Source organism: Sphaerodactylus townsendi, linkage group LG12, assembly GCF_021028975.2.
Source record: "Sphaerodactylus townsendi isolate TG3544 linkage group LG12, MPM_Stown_v2.3, whole genome shotgun sequence".
Lineage (NCBI taxonomy): Eukaryota > Metazoa > Chordata > Lepidosauria > Squamata > Sphaerodactylidae > Sphaerodactylus > Sphaerodactylus townsendi.
In genome coordinates, this window is record NC_059436.1 from 13,807,924 (window position 1) to 13,827,259 (window position 19,336).

The 19,336-nt window shown below is 39.9% G+C and overlaps 1 protein-coding gene and 1 non-coding gene across 6 annotated transcripts in view; both read right to left on the bottom strand.

The window, feature by feature from the left end:
* The window catches only part of ARHGAP32 (Rho GTPase activating protein 32), a 250,212-nt gene that overhangs the window by 121,778 nt on the left and 109,098 nt on the right, over window positions 1-19,336 (bottom strand). For all 5 annotated transcript variants that reach the window (XM_048512260.1, XM_048512259.1, XM_048512258.1 and 2 more), the window contains exons 3-4: window positions 14,345-14,436; window positions 12,617-12,701 (exon numbers count right to left, since the gene is read on the bottom strand). In XM_048512260.1, the coding sequence (XP_048368217.1) occupies window positions 12,617-12,701; window positions 14,345-14,436 (177 nt within the window). The remainder of the gene's footprint in view (window positions 1-12,616; window positions 12,702-14,344; window positions 14,437-19,336) is intronic.
* On the bottom strand, window positions 6,950-7,070 carry LOC125442318. The gene has a single exon (XR_007245973.1). It is a non-coding gene; the product is annotated as a U5 spliceosomal RNA (small nuclear RNA).

Below are 19,336 nucleotides of genomic sequence, written 5' to 3' on the forward strand. Positions count from 1 at the left end.
AAAACATAGTAGATCGAAATGCATTTCTAAATCACAGCCAAAAAGAAAATAAACATTTAATGCCTCTAGAAAGAAAGCCAACTGTGGGGACTTCCAACATGCAAATTTTAACTCTTCACAATAGACAGGATAAAGCAACTCAATGAAGAGACAAAGGACACAACCTTTCATCTCACCATCATCATCATAGGTCACTAGGCAGATAGACACAGGAGGCATAACACTCAAAATGGATTTACAGATTAATTTCTTAATGAAAGAACACATGCGGTTAAACCTTCCACCTCTAGCCAGTACTGAAACATGGACAGCTGGACATCTAAGCTCTTGACTGCAAAAGCTCTCCTAGTCATATACTTCCAGTAAGAACAAACAAAAAACTAGCTGCAGTACTGTCGACCATGCTAAAGAAAAGTTAGATGTTGGTATCTTATAAGGTATTCCGTTAAACAGGCCAAACAGATGATATTCCCATATCCCAACAGCTTATACTAAGGGGAAAACTGCTACTATCAAGTAGAGTTTCAGCAGAAGCCTTGGACTTTTCTTCCACAGTGATGGCACCCGGAGACTGTTTGCAGGGAATGAAAAGCAAAATAGCAAATGCTGGAAGCACAGATACGATCTATTACACAGAGCACCGAAAGGGAGGGACCTGGCTCAGAATACAGTGTAAGAGGCGGGGGCCGGGAGTCTAGAATAAATTTAAGGTGCTACTGGGTTCAGGTTTTGTTCCATATATGTCTTGTACTATGTAACTCTTTCTCTTCTCCTGCATTTGCTTATGGTCTGTGAGCCTAAATAAAGAAGCGAGTGTAAGGCCATTTATACACTTGTAGTCTCCTTCAAATTGAGTGTTCATTCCTTTTGGGTTGAATTCTTGGATACACACACGTTTCCCCTCTTGTGAACTCCCTATGTCTCAGATCAGGGAATCTTAGCAGCCTCTGAAACTTCTGAAAGTGCGACTATTCCTTTCCCTTTGCAGGGAGAGTGAAATGGGTTTTGTTTTCTTCAGGTTTGCTTGCTCCTCCTGGCTTTCCACACCCACACAGCTGCAGTTCTTCCTACCGTTCCCGGCACCAGAAGGATCAAAACTGCTGGGGCTTTTTCCATGCTGAGGGTCCATTGCTTGAACCATAGACCTTTGAAACTAATCTAAAGCATTAATTTACTAGATCACTGGTAAATTAATGCTAGACCAAAGACAGCATTCATGAAAAAAAGGTGTCAGGCAACTTCCCCAGCTAGAGATTACAGGGATAGAACAAGGCAAAATGGAGGGATCAGATTGGCTGAGGACACTTTGCAGCAGGAGAATCACCAGGTTTTTTTTAAAAAATGTTGGAAAAATACATTGCAAAGCAAACAGCCACAGAGTAAACACTGCATGCATAACTGGCCTAACTCTTTCTCAGTGTGTTCCATGTAACTCTCAGCAAAAGGTATGTCAGAGGCTAAAGGATATTACTACTGTAAACTTTACTGTTTTAATACTATGTTTTAATACTGAGACTATGACCAATGATTAACTCTAGGTCTGGTACAAATATAATATGGGCCCCAGGGCACAGATGATCCCATCTCATACATTAAAAACTCACACATATTAGTCTGTTTTGTATGCCAATAAAGGTTTTCGAATCGGAAAAAAAACCTCACATATAAAAATTCAAGAAAGCAATGTTCATATTTTGTAAAATGATACAGACAGACTACATAAAGGGGTTGCTAACAAATGTTTTCTAAGTCTACACAAGCAGATCATACACTAGGGGTACATTCTACTGTGAAAACACTCCGCATGTATCTTTTTCTGCCGAAACAAAATGCTTCAATCCCAAATGCTTCATTCTTTTTGCCAGAAGGTAGCACAGTAGAATACTGTTTTTGTCTCAAAGGGAACACGACGGGTATCTGCTTCGCAAATAAAATCTACCAATAGCTGGAGATTGTTGTGGTACTAAACAACACCAGGTGGCAGTGTACTACAAAAAATATCACAACCTGACATTTCTTAAGTAGAGATCTGAGAGAGTTCTTTTTGAAGGACTTTTATAAAGCCATGTGCCATCATTTCTTAGCTATAATTGTAAGGAGCAAAACCTAATGAAAACTGAGCTTAATGAAAAATGTTGGCTTAATGAAAACAGAAATGCCATGTTGAAGGACCAGAAACATCAATAAAATGCAAATGGGGGGAGGGAGTGGGTCACTGCCTTTTCAAATATCAAGAACATTGGAACTTCTATTCTTTTCCCAGGAAAATCCAACAAACAGATTTAACATTGAGGATTTTCTTCTCATCCTACCCCAATCGATAATACAATTGTAATCTTCCTTTTAAAGAGCTCTCATTAAATTTATAAACCCAAAACGATGCCCTCTTTTTTTCCTGGGGATGAAGTTGGCTGCTCAAATAAATGTTATGCACAGGATACTTTCATCACACTCAGCAACAGTGCTAGGATGCTCTCCCAAACACACGATCAGTACCCCAAAGAGTTATGATGGTTTAATTGCAGCCCTTTTCAGAGTACCCCTGATCTTTCCTTCAGATGTCAGTCATTTGCAAACACTACTCTGATTAGAGTGGGGAAAGCTCAGACAGCCACATTTTACCCAGCGATCAAGTGTGGTACTTTGTTCTATGCCCATGTAGTTATTTGGTAGACCAGGAAGACACAACCAGTTTTCCACACCCATGCCCTCTGCAGATTTACCAACTGTTCACTAGGAAACACAGTATGGAACAGGGCCACCATGTTTGTTATGTAAATACCCTAAGTCTTAGATACCCTGTAACTACATAGGAATTGTAAATATTTGAATTTCACTGAAAATGCTCTATAAATAGCAGTAAACAAGGGTTAGACTGTTTTCAAATGCAAATATCCAAGAAGACAGCACTTTTACATATGATAAAATGCATCAGAGCTCCATTTAATAGTCAACTGACAAATACACAACCTAGCAATGCAAATGTCATCTGCATATATAAGATTTGTTTTTTAAACAAGTAACATTTTCCTATGACTTGAGATGTGCCCATTTCTCTTCATATTCACACTAACACACCCTTCTCAAAAGAGCTACAAAGAAAACCATATTAGGCTCTACTCTATCCTAAACAGTGTGTGTAGCAAATGGGGGAGGTGGAGTAGGGAAAGATGCCTTCTATATTCCAGGTTCTATAAATAAATTATCAATACAAATCATAAACCAAAATACATAAATATGCACACAACACATCCACGACTTTCAGGAGTTATGGCTCTCAGCAACTGAGAGAGCCATAAAGTATCATTGGAATAGACTCCTGAAATATGGGTCAAGACAGCACCTCTTCATTTTGAACAATAAGAAGAGAGGCACTAGAAATGTGGAAAAATTGCTTTCTGGGCAAGCGTGCCACAGTCAGAAAATGAAGAGAAATTTCAGCATAGAAGGCATCTAAGATGAACGAGCTCAGTGCAATTAAACTGCACGGCCTTGCTGAGGTTTTCCTGCACTCCATCATCCAGTGTGACTTCACTCATCCTTTCTATCTCCGCATCCAGTAACTCCCTCATTACCAGTGCTGCTGTTTCTTCGATATTCTATCGTCTAACTTAACCCCAAATAAAAACACAATTATTTCTTGTTTATGTGGGTGGATGATATGCCTCTTTAACCAAGCTTCCTTAGCTCCTCAGAATTCAATCTGCTGAGAAACAAGTAAAAGAAGCTCAAAGAAATTATTTCCCCCTTGACAATCATCGCCTTCCATGTGATCTGTTATACCGACAAGTTATATTGTAGAAAACTTTTTTCCTTCTTAATGAATTCCTTTGACCTGGATGCCTCTTAAACTTCCTGAACAGACTAATGGTGACTTTATTCCTTCCTTTCCCATCACCCCACACCCGGAAGCAGCACTTCTCTTGTTAAGTGCCAGAAAACCCTGAGGTCTGATCAACATGAAGAGCTTTATAGAAGAGACTCACACTTCATTCACAAGCATAAAGAAATTAGGTCAAGTGAAAAATATAAAGCAGGATCAACACTCTTTTCCACAAACCTCTGGGGAATACCAACAGTTCTGGTTTTGTTGTTGCTAGACTATAACCGCACAAACAAATCAGCCTTTGAAACACAAAATGCCTCTGCTCAGACATGATATAATATTTATATTTAAAATCTCCATACAATTAAAAAAGATGTCAACAGCTTTGGTCAGGAAGAGCGGGGTAACAAATCAAATAAACAAACAAGAAATGAAATCAGCAGTCATGATGCGTGTTTATGTAACAGTAAGGTGATGAAAAGAACTGGGGAAAGTTGCATATAAAATATGAGGAACTGATATCAAATGCAGTAAAAAGAATCCACTCTTCCTTACCTATTTCCTGGACTTATATGTCATTTCTGCCTATGAGAATAGTTTCTAATTCCAGTGACAGATTTCCAATGAAATCCTCATGGTTTGAAAAGCTTTAAGGGAAATTCTTTATGAAGTAAAAAATACCTTGTTCAAAAAGCTTGACATAACAAGGTATTCCTATTACATACACATGAGTCCCACACACAGTGCAGCCCTATATGTGTTTGCCCTACAGAACTGTTGCAACTGCTGACTGGTCGAATAGCAACATGCTAGAGCTCTTGCATTTTAACACTTATATACTGAAGTGAACCTGCCAAACAGTTTGTTTCCCATTCAGAGTGACTCCTAGATCTACTATCACTATATCTGTGGAGGAGCCATGACTCAGTAGTAGAGCAGTTGCTTGGCAGATCTCCAGGTTCATTCCCTGGTATTTCCAGTTAAAACAAGCAGCAGGTGATGTGCAAGATCCTGGAAAGCCACAGTCAGTACAAACCTTGATTGACCAATGGTCTGATTCAGGATACGGTTACTCCATGTGTTCTGCAGTATACAGTTAAGGGTAAGAAACAATGTACGTGTCAGAAACACAAACTGTTGGAACACAGTTAAGTCTTCAAACTTGGCAACAGTCTGGATATCAGCAAGATTATATAAAGCCTTGGATATAATTTGAAAATACTGGCACTGTATCTACTTTTTTTCTGAATTTAATCTCAAATCCCCGCAGAAACCCTATGAACTAATGGACACCATTCCATCTCCATTTTTGGAAGTGCTATTGATAGATCTATGTAGTTTAAATACAGTGAGATATGGTCATACTTAAGAAGACCCTCCACATATTCCTAAGCAATAGCATTTTACAACATGCCTCCAAAAGATATTATTGTCCTAAAACTCTAGAAAAGTATATGGGAATTGTGCTCTCTATTTGAGGAACATTAACCTGCTGTCTCTTGAACTCTAATACCTTATGAATATTGCCTACTGGTTTGGACCTATGAAATGGGCCGATCTAAAATATATAACCAGTAATCCAAAAAACAGGATCATTTTTAAGATGTTTTTAGAGTATGAAAACTGCAAACAAACAAGGAAACAAAAATGTTGGGATACTGAATTGCACAATGCCACTGAATTGCAGCTTGCTTAACAAACCAAATACATCCCACTCAAATCAAGAGAACTAAATACTTGTGTTTATACAATAGACCCAAATAATTAAAACATGAATATTCACTTGCCTTGGCAATTTGTTAATAAACAATGACTACAAGGTATAAAGGACTGTATAAACACTGGGCTGAAAGATTTGTCAATGATTACTTTTTAAAAAATCGATACATAATATAAATAACATTTGGAGAACATGCCTGTGCCAGCTGGTACACAGACTGATTCCGGAAATAAATTCCAATTTTATCTTACGGAATCCATATAAGTCTACCATATATTGATTCTCAGCTACCAAAGTGCCATCCAACATTCTGCTAGCAAACAGAATACAAATACGACAGTCAATACTGGAGAAGACAACGTGTTACTACTAATTCAACATTGTATTCCTGATATTGAGTCCTAATAGATGCCTTTGCAGCAGATTATCTTCTCAACCTAAAAACAGGGTACGTGACACCATCCTTTATGGAATGTGCTTTCAAATATTCTGAGCAAACATAACTCTTGGTAACTTTAAACTTGTGTGTGCATGCAAGAGCCATTCAGAGGTGGTTTGCCATTGCCTGTCTCTGTATGGGCTGAGAGAGTTCTGAGAGAACTGTGACTGGCCCAAGGTCATCCAGGTTTCATGCAGAGGAGTGGGGAATCAAACCCAGTTCTTCAGATTAGAATCTGCTGTTCTGAAACACTACATCACACTTGAATTAGCTTATTTAATATATATAAAATATATTTACTTAATGTACTTATATGACTTTGGCTCACAGGCCCATTGAGTAGCACCTAGTTTAGAGGCACCTCATAAATAAATATTAAGTTCATTCCAAAACATAATTTCCGCCTTCTTTATTGATTAACAATGGTAGTTCCATTACCACAATTTTTCGCCACCCCTTTTTCTTCTTATTCCAGAAGTCACAGCAAGAATTTTAGGGATTGGATAGGGAGCAGGGGAGAATCTGAAGCCAAAAAAGGCACGGATTATTAATGCTTGAACAAGTTAGTTTGTAAAGTATCAAGGAACCCAGGAGATATGCAGCATTCATCCTGTGATATACCCTTTCGTTCATAGCTAATGGGTAGCTTCCTGCTCCTCTACACTTGAACTTTAGCAGTCAGTACAAGAGGATATTTAAGCTATGCCACTACTAGATTACTGAGGTTCAGGACTAGGTGGAAGCAAATAATCAAACCCAAGTATGTGACAATTATAAACTATTGCATGGGGGGGGGGGGGTGGAACTGTTTCCCAATTATCTATCCTATTCCCCACCTTCCTTCTCCCTATTTACAGGCAATTCTTCAAAGGCTTCCAACTATTTTTTATTATATTGTTATTCTGGGTGTTTAAACTATATTGTAGATATGTAGGCATTCTGTAGTAGTAAAACAGAATTCAATTCCATTACCACCTTAAAGACAAACAACATTTTCCAGGTTATCAGCTTTCAGGAGTTCCTCTCCACAGAAATCTTTAGTAAAAGGCGAAAGATTTACACAATCTGAAGAGAAACCAGAGTATGCTTTCAGGAGTTGAAGCTCACTTCATTTCTTGTTGTCACTGAATATCTGGATCAGAAGTTTGGCCCCGAAACAACTTGTCGTGATTTAGGATTTAGAAACCACAATTCCATTATCAAAGCTGTGTGAACATCCAGAACGCAATTATACCTTCACATCTACTACTAGGAAAAACTGGCTCGTTCTTATGTTGTATTGTGGTAATCGAACACAGTCAATTTTATACAATGCTCTACAGCACTGCAGATGAAGCCTATTATTACATCGCTACCCTACTTCTAAATGAAATCCTATGTTGTACAACAATTATATGGTTGCCTAGGATAATTAGATATTCCAAAAAGCCTTTGTAATAAAAGCATCCAGTGGCATCAGATATCTTAGTTCTCACGGCTAATCTAAAGAGATATTTACAAATGTGCTGGAGATTCAACTCAATAGTACAAAACAGTGGATTTAAGTGCTTGCACACTAAAATAGCATCACCATTCATTGCTGTCTGAAACTGGACATCTGCAACAACCACTAAGAATTGTTACCACGATGCCTCAGCACACCAAAGAGAGCCAGTGTGGTGTAGTGGGTAAGAGCAGGTGGATTCTAATCTGAAGAACCGGGTTTGATTCCCCACGCCTCCGCCTGAGTGGCAGAGGTTTATCTGGTGAACCAGATGTGTTTCCACACTCCTACATTCCTGCTGGGTAACCTTGGGCTAGTCACAATTTTCTCTGAACTCTCTCAGCCCCACCTACCTCGCAAGGTCTATGCAGTGGGGAGAGGAAGGGAAAGGAGCTTGTAAGCCACCTTGAGTCTCCTTACAAGAGAAGGGTGGGATATAAATCCAAACTCTTCTTCTTCTTCTAAAGCGCTAGGTCATTGCGAGCTAAAACATTGATAAAAATTATTAGCTGAGTATCTCCCATCAAAAGAGGAAACTTCTCATCCGTGTGCTGATGGATTCCAAGCCCACTTAGCCTGCAACATATGACAAGATCATAGCCCAAGGTGGAAAGGCTCTGAGCGTAATTAGGTAAACGACTAATTAGCAGGTTTCAGATCCGGCTGTAGAGAAATGGCTATTAGTTTTTCACCCTCTCTGGGCTAGAATTCTAATTATAGATAATTATGCTTTTGTAACTGCAGATTTCTCCAAAAGCACAGAGCAGGGAGGTCTCCTAGCAAGGCCCTGCTTTCATTTAGCAATAACCTAGCCGGTAAGAATCTTTACAAGACTTCGACAAGACATTTTCAGTACAGCACTACTTCACATATGCAACTTCAAAGGCCCAGAGTGAAATAGAAATAAAAGTTAAGCAGAACTGAGGTACTTCATGGAAACAGAGTTATGTGGGTTTTTTTTCTATCAAGTCATGGCTGATTTATGACAATCCCATAAGGTTTTCCAGACAAGAAACATGCAGAGGTGGTTTGCCATTGCCTGCGTTTAGGTCAAACCCCAGCATTCCTTGGAAATCTCCCATCCAAATACTTGCCAAGGTCCCAAATGAGAGTGTTTGAGTGGTCCAAGGCCATCCAGCAAACCTGGGCTTCCCAGTTCCTAATCTAATACTTTAATCAGTACACCATGCTGGCTTCCCAAAAAGTTAACACTCCAGTGATTCCCAGTAGCTTTCCTATGGGTGTCATGGCACTCACCAACATCTTTTCTGGTGCCTATCTGCTTCTTTCCCCAAACAAAGACTTCTGGATTTCTTCCATCTCATTAGAATAGAAAGGGCATGAAAAGAACCCAGGACACTTCACCTCTGTATCTGCAAAGAGCACCTATTTAGAAGGAGCTGTTTCCCTCGTAGGAAAATACTTTTCTTGAATCTCACATTTTTTCATAAGTCATTAATGAAGTTCCAGTATATGTATTTATGTTAAAGCAGAAAATGATGTTAAAACAAGTCACCATTTTTTACCAGAAATTAGTCACCAACAGACAGTAGGGACCGAACAAGAGATATGGCAGGGTTGCGTAGTGGTTCAATTAGAATCTGGAAGACCCAGGTTCTGACCCCAATTCTGTCACGAAAGTATGCTGGGTGACCATGGGTCAGTCGCATTCTCAGTCTAAACTATCTAACAGGGCTGTTGTGAGGATAAAGTTGAAAAGAGAAGAAAAGTTTGGATTTATATCCTGATTTTCTCAACTGTAAGGAATCTCAAAGCGGCTTATAAACTCCTTCCCTTCCTCTCCCCACAACAGACACCTTGTGAGTTGGTGGGGCTGAGAGAGTTCTTGGAGAACTGTGACTAGCCCAAGGACACCCAGCAGGTTTCATGTGGAGGAGTGAGGGAAACAAATGTGGTTCACTAGATTAGAGTCCACAACTCATATGGAGGAGTAGGAAATCAAACACAATTCTTCATATTAGAGTCCACCAGCTCCTAATCACTACATGGTAAGCCTCCAAGTACCCATTAGGAAGAAAGGCAGGGCAAATAAAACAGACAGACAGACCGACCGACCATCCACCACATCCTTGTACATACGTATGACTTCCCTCTTGACTGTTTTTGACAAGCAGGAGGAAAAAAATATAACAACCTCCAAATGTTTCAGGCAATAGCCCAGTTTGCTTCTCACAATATCTATCCCAGTAAACCAGGCCAACCTAAGTAGTGTCTTCACATTCTTTAAATGTGTTCTTAGAATTAATGGTCATTTGTGTCTCCTTCCACCATTAGAAACAGAAGGATGGAAAAGTATGCAAAGGCCAATACCTTTCAAGAACTTACCTATCAAATCCAAACCAGAGTGTAGGAAGAAAATGCAGTAACAGAAGGGAGAGGAGTGCCTTCCACACAAGTCCCTTGGTGGCTCTTTTCCCCCCAAGACCCACTTCCAAATGCAGTCCAAAGGCAATGGTCAAGAAAGTAGCCAATTGCAAGAGTTCGAAGAAGAATGCAGCACATTAGCTACATATAAGGTTATTCCATTCCCAACTAGCCTTGGCTGATGAACTACTTAATCCTCGCTCAAGAAAGGAGATGGGTAGACAGTGGGAAAAGAATGCACATTCCCAATTTGTTAAATGCGCTTGGCACTGGGCTCAAGTTAATTCTGCTCTGAGTTCAAAAAGTACATATATTTTTTGCATATTTTCCCCAAAGGGTCGTTACTACCAAACAAGCTTTTTTTTTTTGAATGCTACAATTCTAAATGCAGAAAAGCAGAACAGAATCTTGGCTAGAAATCTGAAGCTTACAAAAGATATTCTACATCAAAACAAAGCCGAGTTGAGGCAAAGGATTTCTGGCACAATTTCATAACCCAGAAGAAATGGTTTTCAGCTTAAATAGTTCCTCCGACACCAAGAAGATGCAAATACAATGTGCAGTGTCAGAGTTCACTGAATAATGGAACAGATCTTTCTCATGCAGTAACACAACCTCAGCTTCAAATGTGTTCCACTGTTGTATTTTTATGCTGATCCACAATCATGCTGACAGTTCCGCATGAAGGGGCAATTTGCATAAAATGAAAGATCACATGTGGGAAGCGAATATTCATGATGTTTAATTCTTCAGCCTGAACACAGAGAAACAAAATGGCCTAGTACTGATTTAACAAAAATGCTATCTGCATTTAATTGTAATACCAAATACTGTCATTAGCGAGAGTGTAAGTTTATTCAATTAATTAATACGACTAATCTCCTATCCAAAACTTAATCACAGATTAAAACAGCATGCCAGTTAGTCAAATAAATCATTACTCTTCCACTTCTGAAACATTTCTACCACAGCAAAAGATTACGTAGCTGTGAAAAGGGGAGCATGGCAATGCTCAGCTACGTCAGCATTTTGATATTCAGTTTCATTGATACTGAGAACAACTCTACACATCTCAGCAATACAAGTGTTAAGACTACAGTGCATGTTTAAAAGAGATGGGGAGAAAACTAGTCAAAAGAGTGCCATTACTTTACAGTGAATTTCTGCTACATGAGTTATCACTACCACTATTTAATTATCATAATGATTGAAAAGAGACAACTAGAGAAACTATGTGGAGGGACTCTGCCAAACCTGTTCCTGGTGATCCTTAGAACGAGATACAACCTTCACAACTATGTATCAACGCAGACTCCCATATAATTCTATGCATCTGCATACCTCTGGCATGGATCATACTAAAGTAATGACTGTCCATAAAAAAGCAGTTTCCAACACTAAAGGAGAGATATCCTTGCTTGTCTATAAAAGGATGATCAGGCCGGATGCATTTGTGCTGGCGCAACCTTTATACAGTGCCCTAGTGATGATGTTGCATTGATTCTGACCTTGCTACAAAGCCATTATTGGTAGGCATCAATGTTTCCTGTAAGCAGCCATGCAGACACTGTATTGGTGCTGCGCAGGTCAGGCAGCCACCTGGCAGAGGGAACTCTATGAAAAGGTAGGGAACTTCCATGCAGAGGATGCAGAACAGTTAAAGGGACTATTGGTGGGCTTACCATTTGAAAACACTACGACTAAAGGTAACACAATCTTTAGCAGCTATTCTTTACAAAAGCTGTAAAGACAGAAAGGTCACATAAAATTATCATGTGGCTTGACGATACGCAACAATGATCAGTGGGTGTTATTAAATAATCAAACCAAATCAAGCCAAGGTAAATTCTAGAGGCAGCCCCATCTGAACTCCAAGTCAATACCCTACAATTGCTTTTCAAATTGATATGAATTGCCTGGAATAGGTTTTCATCCTTTTTCTCTTCTTACCACTTGCAGACACCCTCTAATCAATAAAAGCAAAGTAAAATTTATCATAAAAACAATGACCTTTTAACACATACTTTAAAAACATGCTAGCTCAGCCCTGAAAGACTAATGCAATAATGCATCTAATTTATGTTCACAGTATACTGGTGAATTTTTATTCAGTTGACAGCAGCAAAGCACATGATGTTGGAGAACAGAAAATATCCCAATGAATGCCATAACTTGCACAGCTAGCTAATGATTCTTAGTGTTCTGGCATTTCATGGGGAAAGCAAGTTTCATTGCAGAACATTACACTAAAACTGAGTTAATGTGTATTCTTCACAGTATCCAAAAAAGGGAGTTCCCCCATGCCAATCAAACAATACTGCCCGTGGTTATCTGACATTTGAATCTAGGTTCGTAACTTGAAGGCATTACAGAGTCTCAACAAATTAATCGAAACATCAATCCCTGATGAAAGTTGGAAAGTCAGAAAGATAAAGCAGAGGTTTTTCTTTACTTCTACACTGTAGCCAGACTGACCCACAATGTCTTAAAGACCAATTAGAAACGGCACAGAACGTCGAAGACGGTGGGTAGGTAAGTGTGCCTTGGTTGGTAGGTGGAAATGACAAAAGGAAGCAGGAAAAGGAAAGAGGGAGGTTTTAGGAAGATAAATAAGAAATCATGGGGGAAGGGAAATGAGATGCCCCCACAAGGTCTTGTGGGTCCCCCACTTGCCTAATCTAAAAAAAATTATACTATTTTATATTGAAATCTATAAACTGACAAAAAATTGCAATTTAGAGCATCCCTCTACATGAAACTCACTTGTATATTGCCAAAGTCCACGTTTTCATAATGGAAGTGAGCACATTCAGCCATCTTTGGAAAGTGGCCCTTTGTAAAAGATAACCTGAAACAGAAATAATGCATTAGCTACAAATCTAAAGCAACCACAAATGAGTCCGTTAACAAAATGCAAATGATACCATTCTTACATAAAGCATTAGCAGTAATCCCAAACCATATGGCCCAGGAAAAAAAATTTGTGACGAATGCAAATTATTAAGTGTTATTGGTCACAAGCGTTCAAACAGAAGAGGGTATATTTCAAGTCTAAAGGACAGTTTCTAAAGGCAAGGTTTAAGGATACTGATGAACAAAAAACAGTATGACCAACCTCACAAAAGTAGCATTAGTGAAACCAGCATATTAAGCTTTGAAAGGAATCACAACCTATCAGTCCTTGGTTGGTAGATCTGGGGATGCTGAAAACCAGGCACACAAGGGACTATGCAAGTGCAGCCCAACCATAGAGATTTTTTTCTACAGTCATTAGTTCAATGCAGATAATACTTCAACTCTGTCATGGGCTAGAGTATGGACTCTTTGTCCGGCAAGGAGACTCAGACAAGGAGGAGAGTGATCATATCACCACAGGAGTAGGCAGCTCAGACTCCTCCAAGGATACTCTGACGCACAGGTATGAATCAACTCTTTCACTTTGGGATACAGCCCAGTCTTCTGACTTAGCCTCCTGAACTCCCCACTCTAGAATCCACTGCAGCACCTTAGGTATCTCCCAGCTGACCCTTCGAGCTCCATAAAGTCAAGAACTTGGGAGGGTGGGGGGGTACTTGCTACTGTATTTTACCATTTCCTGCTTTTCTCCCCAGGAGGGATCCAAAGCAACTTACAAATTTCAATAAAACAAAATATAAAAACAAACAAAAAGTACAGCAAACATCCTAGGCTGATGCCCATCAGGTGAGTCCACTAATGGCAAAGGCTGTGAACAATGAAGAAGAGTTGGATTTATATCCCCCCCCCCCTTTCTCTCCTTTTAACTCAAAGGGGCTTACAAACTCCTTCCCCCCCCCCCCCGGAGCTCCCTGGCTGCAGCAATAAAGGGTATTCTCTACTTGAGCATCTTCCATTTTGCACACATAGAATACTTCAAAAACAGAACCCAGCATCAAACTGCTAAATTAAAATTGGCAGGAAGCTGGATCCTATCACATGAACCTCAACTGAGGTAGCAGTTTCTTTCCATACTACATATTGCCAAAATTGCTTAATGAATCTATGGAGATTCGTGCTATCACCTAATACTGCTATTGTGAAAGGTACCTAGGATTATCTTGCATACTTTTGAGCTTTCAGTAGTATCTGATGCATGATGGTCTTTTGATTCATAATTTAGACTTGTCCCCCTCTATGCTCACGTCTGCCAACTATGAACACACTTCGTGTATCTAATTATGCGAGCTCTAAATCTCAAAATTGCATGCCATGATTAATCTGCCTGTCAGTGCCAAAGGAGTTAAGTTGTTTTTCATTGCTGATTTTGCAGGAGCTGTAGAAAAAGATGGACTCTGAAAATTTTATCCACTTCCTGCTGTCTTTTGGCAACACTAGTTTAAGTATGTTTTAAAGTGTACAGCAGCAAGAAATCAGCCAGCACAAAGTCTACAGCACTGGATGAGAGCAAAAGGAGGTCACCAAAGCTACTAAGTACATAATGGAAAGTAACCAAGACAAGACAGAACAGCTTACTTTTTCACATTCTTCACTTTCATGCTAGCTGTGCTGCCACATGTTCGCAATGGTAGCTCTCCCGAAATATCAGGGATGTCTGCTCCTCTGGCCTGTGGGAGGAAAAGGGGAATAAAGGTGGGAAAGTTTAGTTTTTAAAAAGTACTAAACCCTTGTCATTTCTCAGCAACATAGCTATTACATGGATCATAAAGATTAGTAGCACAGACAACTGGGGTGATATGTCAGTTTTCTAAACACAGGTTTGGATTTCTGAAAAGTTCCCCTTTCCCTCCCCAAATGAAAAACAGCATCATACATTATCAAAAGGTTAAATATGTACCAAAACGTTTTTTTCTTCACTTATTACCCTGATATACACCCCTGACATGGAGCAGAAAGGGGCAGTCGAGAGAGTGTTACACTTGAACCAGAGTGACACAAGCTCAAATCCCCGTTAAGAATTAAAGCTCACTGGGTGATTCTGGGACAGCCTCACAGTTTCAGCCTCACTTATCAAGAATTGCTGTGAGAATGAAAGTGAAAAGTCCACATTCACCATTTTGAGCTTCGTGGAAGGAGGGGAAGATAAAAATATGATGGTAATTAATAAATACTAACACACCAATGCAAATGGTTAGCGAACCATATTCACTCCACATAATAGTGAACCACATTCGTGAGCCACATTTACCCCACCTAATACACATTCCAGCTGTTCACTTATCTGTTCTTTCATTTAACTGTCTAAATAGACCTTCTGTCAAGCAGTCTTAATGCCAAGAGTTTAGATTAAGTGTTTGTTTCTGAAACATTACAAAATAAAAATGTGTCACTATGGATATATTCCTGAAAAGACCATGAATAGTATACAAGATGCTTGCACGTCGTTTTGAATCCTTAAATAAAAACACGCTATATTTTGCATACTGGTTAAATCTCTTCTACATACACAGTTGGATCCTGAACTACACAGAAAGGTGGCAAAAGGGATCTTTGCTGATTCCTTGTTCCTTCTCGATCCATAGTTTGATTGAGATTCATAATGAGAACCACAGTTTGCTGAATTGGAAATAATGGCAAACTATGTTTGGTTTAAAGCAGGAAAGAAAAAAGGAAGAATGCAAGCCCAGAATTGCTCATATCATGCCAAATCTTACTTTGGCACTGAATACAAACTAAGTTGTTCAGCACAGGTCAATATTTTAAAATACAATATCACCTAGTTTCCGTTCAGAAAGGAACATACATATACATGTAATTGCCATCTTGTACCCTTTGAAACGATCAGAATCATTCACAGTGAAACCTCATAAATTTTTATAGAATGCAAAAATATCACTTACTCTGCCCAGCCAAGCTACCAAAATACCAAAATTTGCTTAACTGAGACTGCACGCCTAAGGAAGATGGGCAGACCAATCTAGAGGGCTTGCAAATCCCCCTCTGGAGCCAGTGCGGGCTTACACCGGTGGATTTGCCATCCCTGGGGCATTTACCCCCAGCAGAGGGGCAAATCCACCCACACGGCCAGTGCAGGGTCCTGCGATGCCCAGCTGCATCGCCCAGCTCCGTGTCAACACTCCTTGGCTACATTGGCATGGCATCGGCGTGGCAGGGGCACTCCCGGGGGTGAAGCCAACCTTAGTCAGCTTCCGCTGCCAGTTCAGCCCCCTGGTACCAACAGAGCTAACTTTGGAGATACACCACGATTTTCATGATGTATCTCCACTTTCCCCTATGGGGGATTGTTGGGTTTGTTGGAAGTTTTTAAATTTTGTTCCTCCCCACTTGCCCGACAGCTCTGGATTGGGCTGATCAACTTCTGTTTCTCAAAGAGAAGGACACCATGGTGTCATGCAAGTAGGCTTATCAACCTTCAGGTGGTTACTGGAGATCTCCTGGGATTACAGCTGATCTACGGGCAACAGAGATCAGCTCAGCTGGATAACAATCTATGGCATTATACCCCACTGAAATCCCTCACCTCACCAAATCCCACCCTGGGGGACAAATCCAAAAGCAATTTGCAATGCCCTATGGAATGTTGCTGTTCAAATTTGAACTCCCTTTGGAAGTATGCACGCTATTAAGTGTGACTTCAGTATTCCTTCGATCCCCATCTTTATTCAGAAAGGGCGGATAATTTATGAATTTCACTTTGAAACAATGGCCTAGTTCTTACTATTGCAGAAAATCTATCTGTGCACTGTTCTTCCTCAGACTACAGTTGGGAGTGGATGTGATGAAACACTCTTCCAAACAGGAAAAAAGTCTACACATAAAAAAACCCTGGAATGTCTGAGAACATTTAGTACCGCTCTCCCTCAAGGGTGATGAACAATTATAATTAGGCTATTATTTCCCAATATTATGAACTCACCATGCTGATAAACTCATATACCTCCTCTTTACCCCATTAGACATGAAAATAGATTCTCTATTTTCTATCTAAGCTAGTGCTGGCATTTTTCCCCCCAACAGAGGACCGTGATAGCGCTTTAGGCTAAGTACTAATCCAAGGAAGAAAGTTACAGTTTACAATGTGGGGCTAATAACTCTGGCTTCCCTAGTATTGATGAGACAACACCCATATCTGAACCTTTGTCATGTATTACCGGTATATAACCACTAAGTATTAAAGTATTACCAAACTAATATTCCTTCAAACCCCCAAGTGTTTACCAAATCAACAACTGTACAACAAACTGTACTATTAAATACACATGCAATTACATTTACAATTTTGTAATGTATAAACTGTTTGCATAAAGGTCTTTTTATACAGTATAAAAAGTCAGCGTAGTGTACGAGTTAGAGTGAGACAAGGTGGTGAGAAATCTTTGAAATTCCCATACTGCTCAGTCACTCCTTCTCAATTCCCAACCTACTCGACATCCCTTTGGAATAGACTAGGTGATTCAGTAAACCTAAATCACAGAATACTTCTCCCCCACCCCCCCACCAGCCATATTGGTGGGGATTTTCTTTAACCGATAAAAAAACCTCAGGTGTATTCGAAAAGTCAACTACAAGTGGTGCTGAAAAAGCCGAATAATACCTATAATATTTTTGCATTCTATAAAGTTCAGATGGTTCTTGCTGGCAGAATCAGAAGTTACACAGAGAGAGAAAAGACAATACTTGAAATGTAATCCAGACACACACCTGCAGGCAACCTAATGAATGTGGTACCCACTTATACGGTATTCCTCTCACTGTTATTATGTGCAAGCTATGAGAATATGCTACATATGGTTACTACCATGTATGCTTCAACTTCCTGTGTATGACTTTCTTGATTGGGGATCAAATAGAATGGAATTTATAGAACCACGGTGTCCACAAAAGCCCAAATTACCCAATGGTTTCTCAAAAAACAAATCTCTGTTGGTTGATAAGGGGAAAAATGAATGAATTTTAAAAAGCCATGTTCTCCTCATGTATTTATATCCCCACAGAATTGCAATCAACAAGCACAAATGAAACAGAGCCAAGTTTATTCCAAAACCTGCTGGGGAGACTCTCACTTATGATTAGTCACCTCCCCAAATACAAAACAAAAGCTGCTAAGAATTGTGTTTGCCATTCTTTTAGATTTTTGTAACGGTAATTTGATTTTCAAAAATTAATTTGAAACAGCTGAATTATTTACATCTGAAAAATGAATGGAAAGCATCTGCAGTTTCTGCTTTCTTCTTATATTTTATGCATCAGTGTTCTGTAGAAAGCTCATCATTGCATAACAAATTTCTTTATGCAAATTATTTACTCCAATTTTCCAGCTTTTATATTGCTACTGCAGTTCTGAACTTTTTCTGTTCCACTGGTAAACCAATTTGGGCATGATCAAAGTTTGGATGCTGAAGCTTTCAACATCTAATGATCTTTGGAGAAACGGCGCGTCTTGAAGTTGGCCAAAAGCAGAGGAGGGAAATCTTTTGCGCAGCTGCAAGTTGCAGGTACTGATGCCTTTGAGGACTGTAATTAAAAAAAAAAAATTAAGCAGCTTAGCGATGTTAGAAGATTGCTCATGGAGTTATGAACAGATGTTTTGAAACCTAGTGAACATGTGAATTCTCCTCTGGTCTGCAGATTCAATAACCGTTCCTCTCGTACTATACTACATGTCAGACATCCTGTAATCCTTTTGCTTATGCTTTACTCTTAAGAGTCCCATCGGGTGGGAGGAGAAATCTACCTGTGGGAGCGGCACATAGTCACACTGGCGGATTTGCCTTCCCAGGAGCACTTACCCCAGGGGAACGGTGATTTCTCCAGCATGCACCGGCCACATACCTCCCCAGAACTGGGATGCAGCACAAAAGGGGAAGAATATGCCCGTGGGAGAGATGCACGGCTGCGCCAGCAGATTCGCCCTCCCCAGGGATCTTACCCTGGCAGAAGGGCAATTTCGTTGGTGTGAAGCCACCACGGCCTTCCTGGTGCTGGGACGCAATGCCAGACAAGTGCCCCTACCAGCACTAGCTTAACAAGGGCAAAGCAGGGGTGTGGCTCCCTCCCATTCACAGACTTGCATCAGCTGCCAACAGTTTAGATTTAAGTCACCTAAAAGATGGCATAAATCTATTGAAACACAACAGGCGCTTTTTGGCAGTGATGACGCTTTTTTGTTTTGAAAGGCTCCTCACGTCAACATGAGATTAGTGGGGAGGCCGGAGTCGGATGCTTGGTTGCTTGTATGGGGCTGCCTGACAGTTCGTCATTCCTTATTCTGTAATCCTAACCATATTGCATTGTTCACTGGTTGTCTTATGTTGTCTGACTGCACTCTTTATATCCTGTAATGTGCCTGGAGTCTCAATGGGAAAGGAGGTCTATTAATGAAGTAAATACTTTTTTAAAAAATCCACAAATGGTGATAAAAAGAAGAGTTTGAATTTATACCCAAATTTTCTCAACCATGAGATGTCTCGAATCCCTTCCCTTCCTCTCTTCGCAACAGACACTTTTTGAGGTAGGTGGGGCTGAGAGAGTTCTGAAAAACTGACT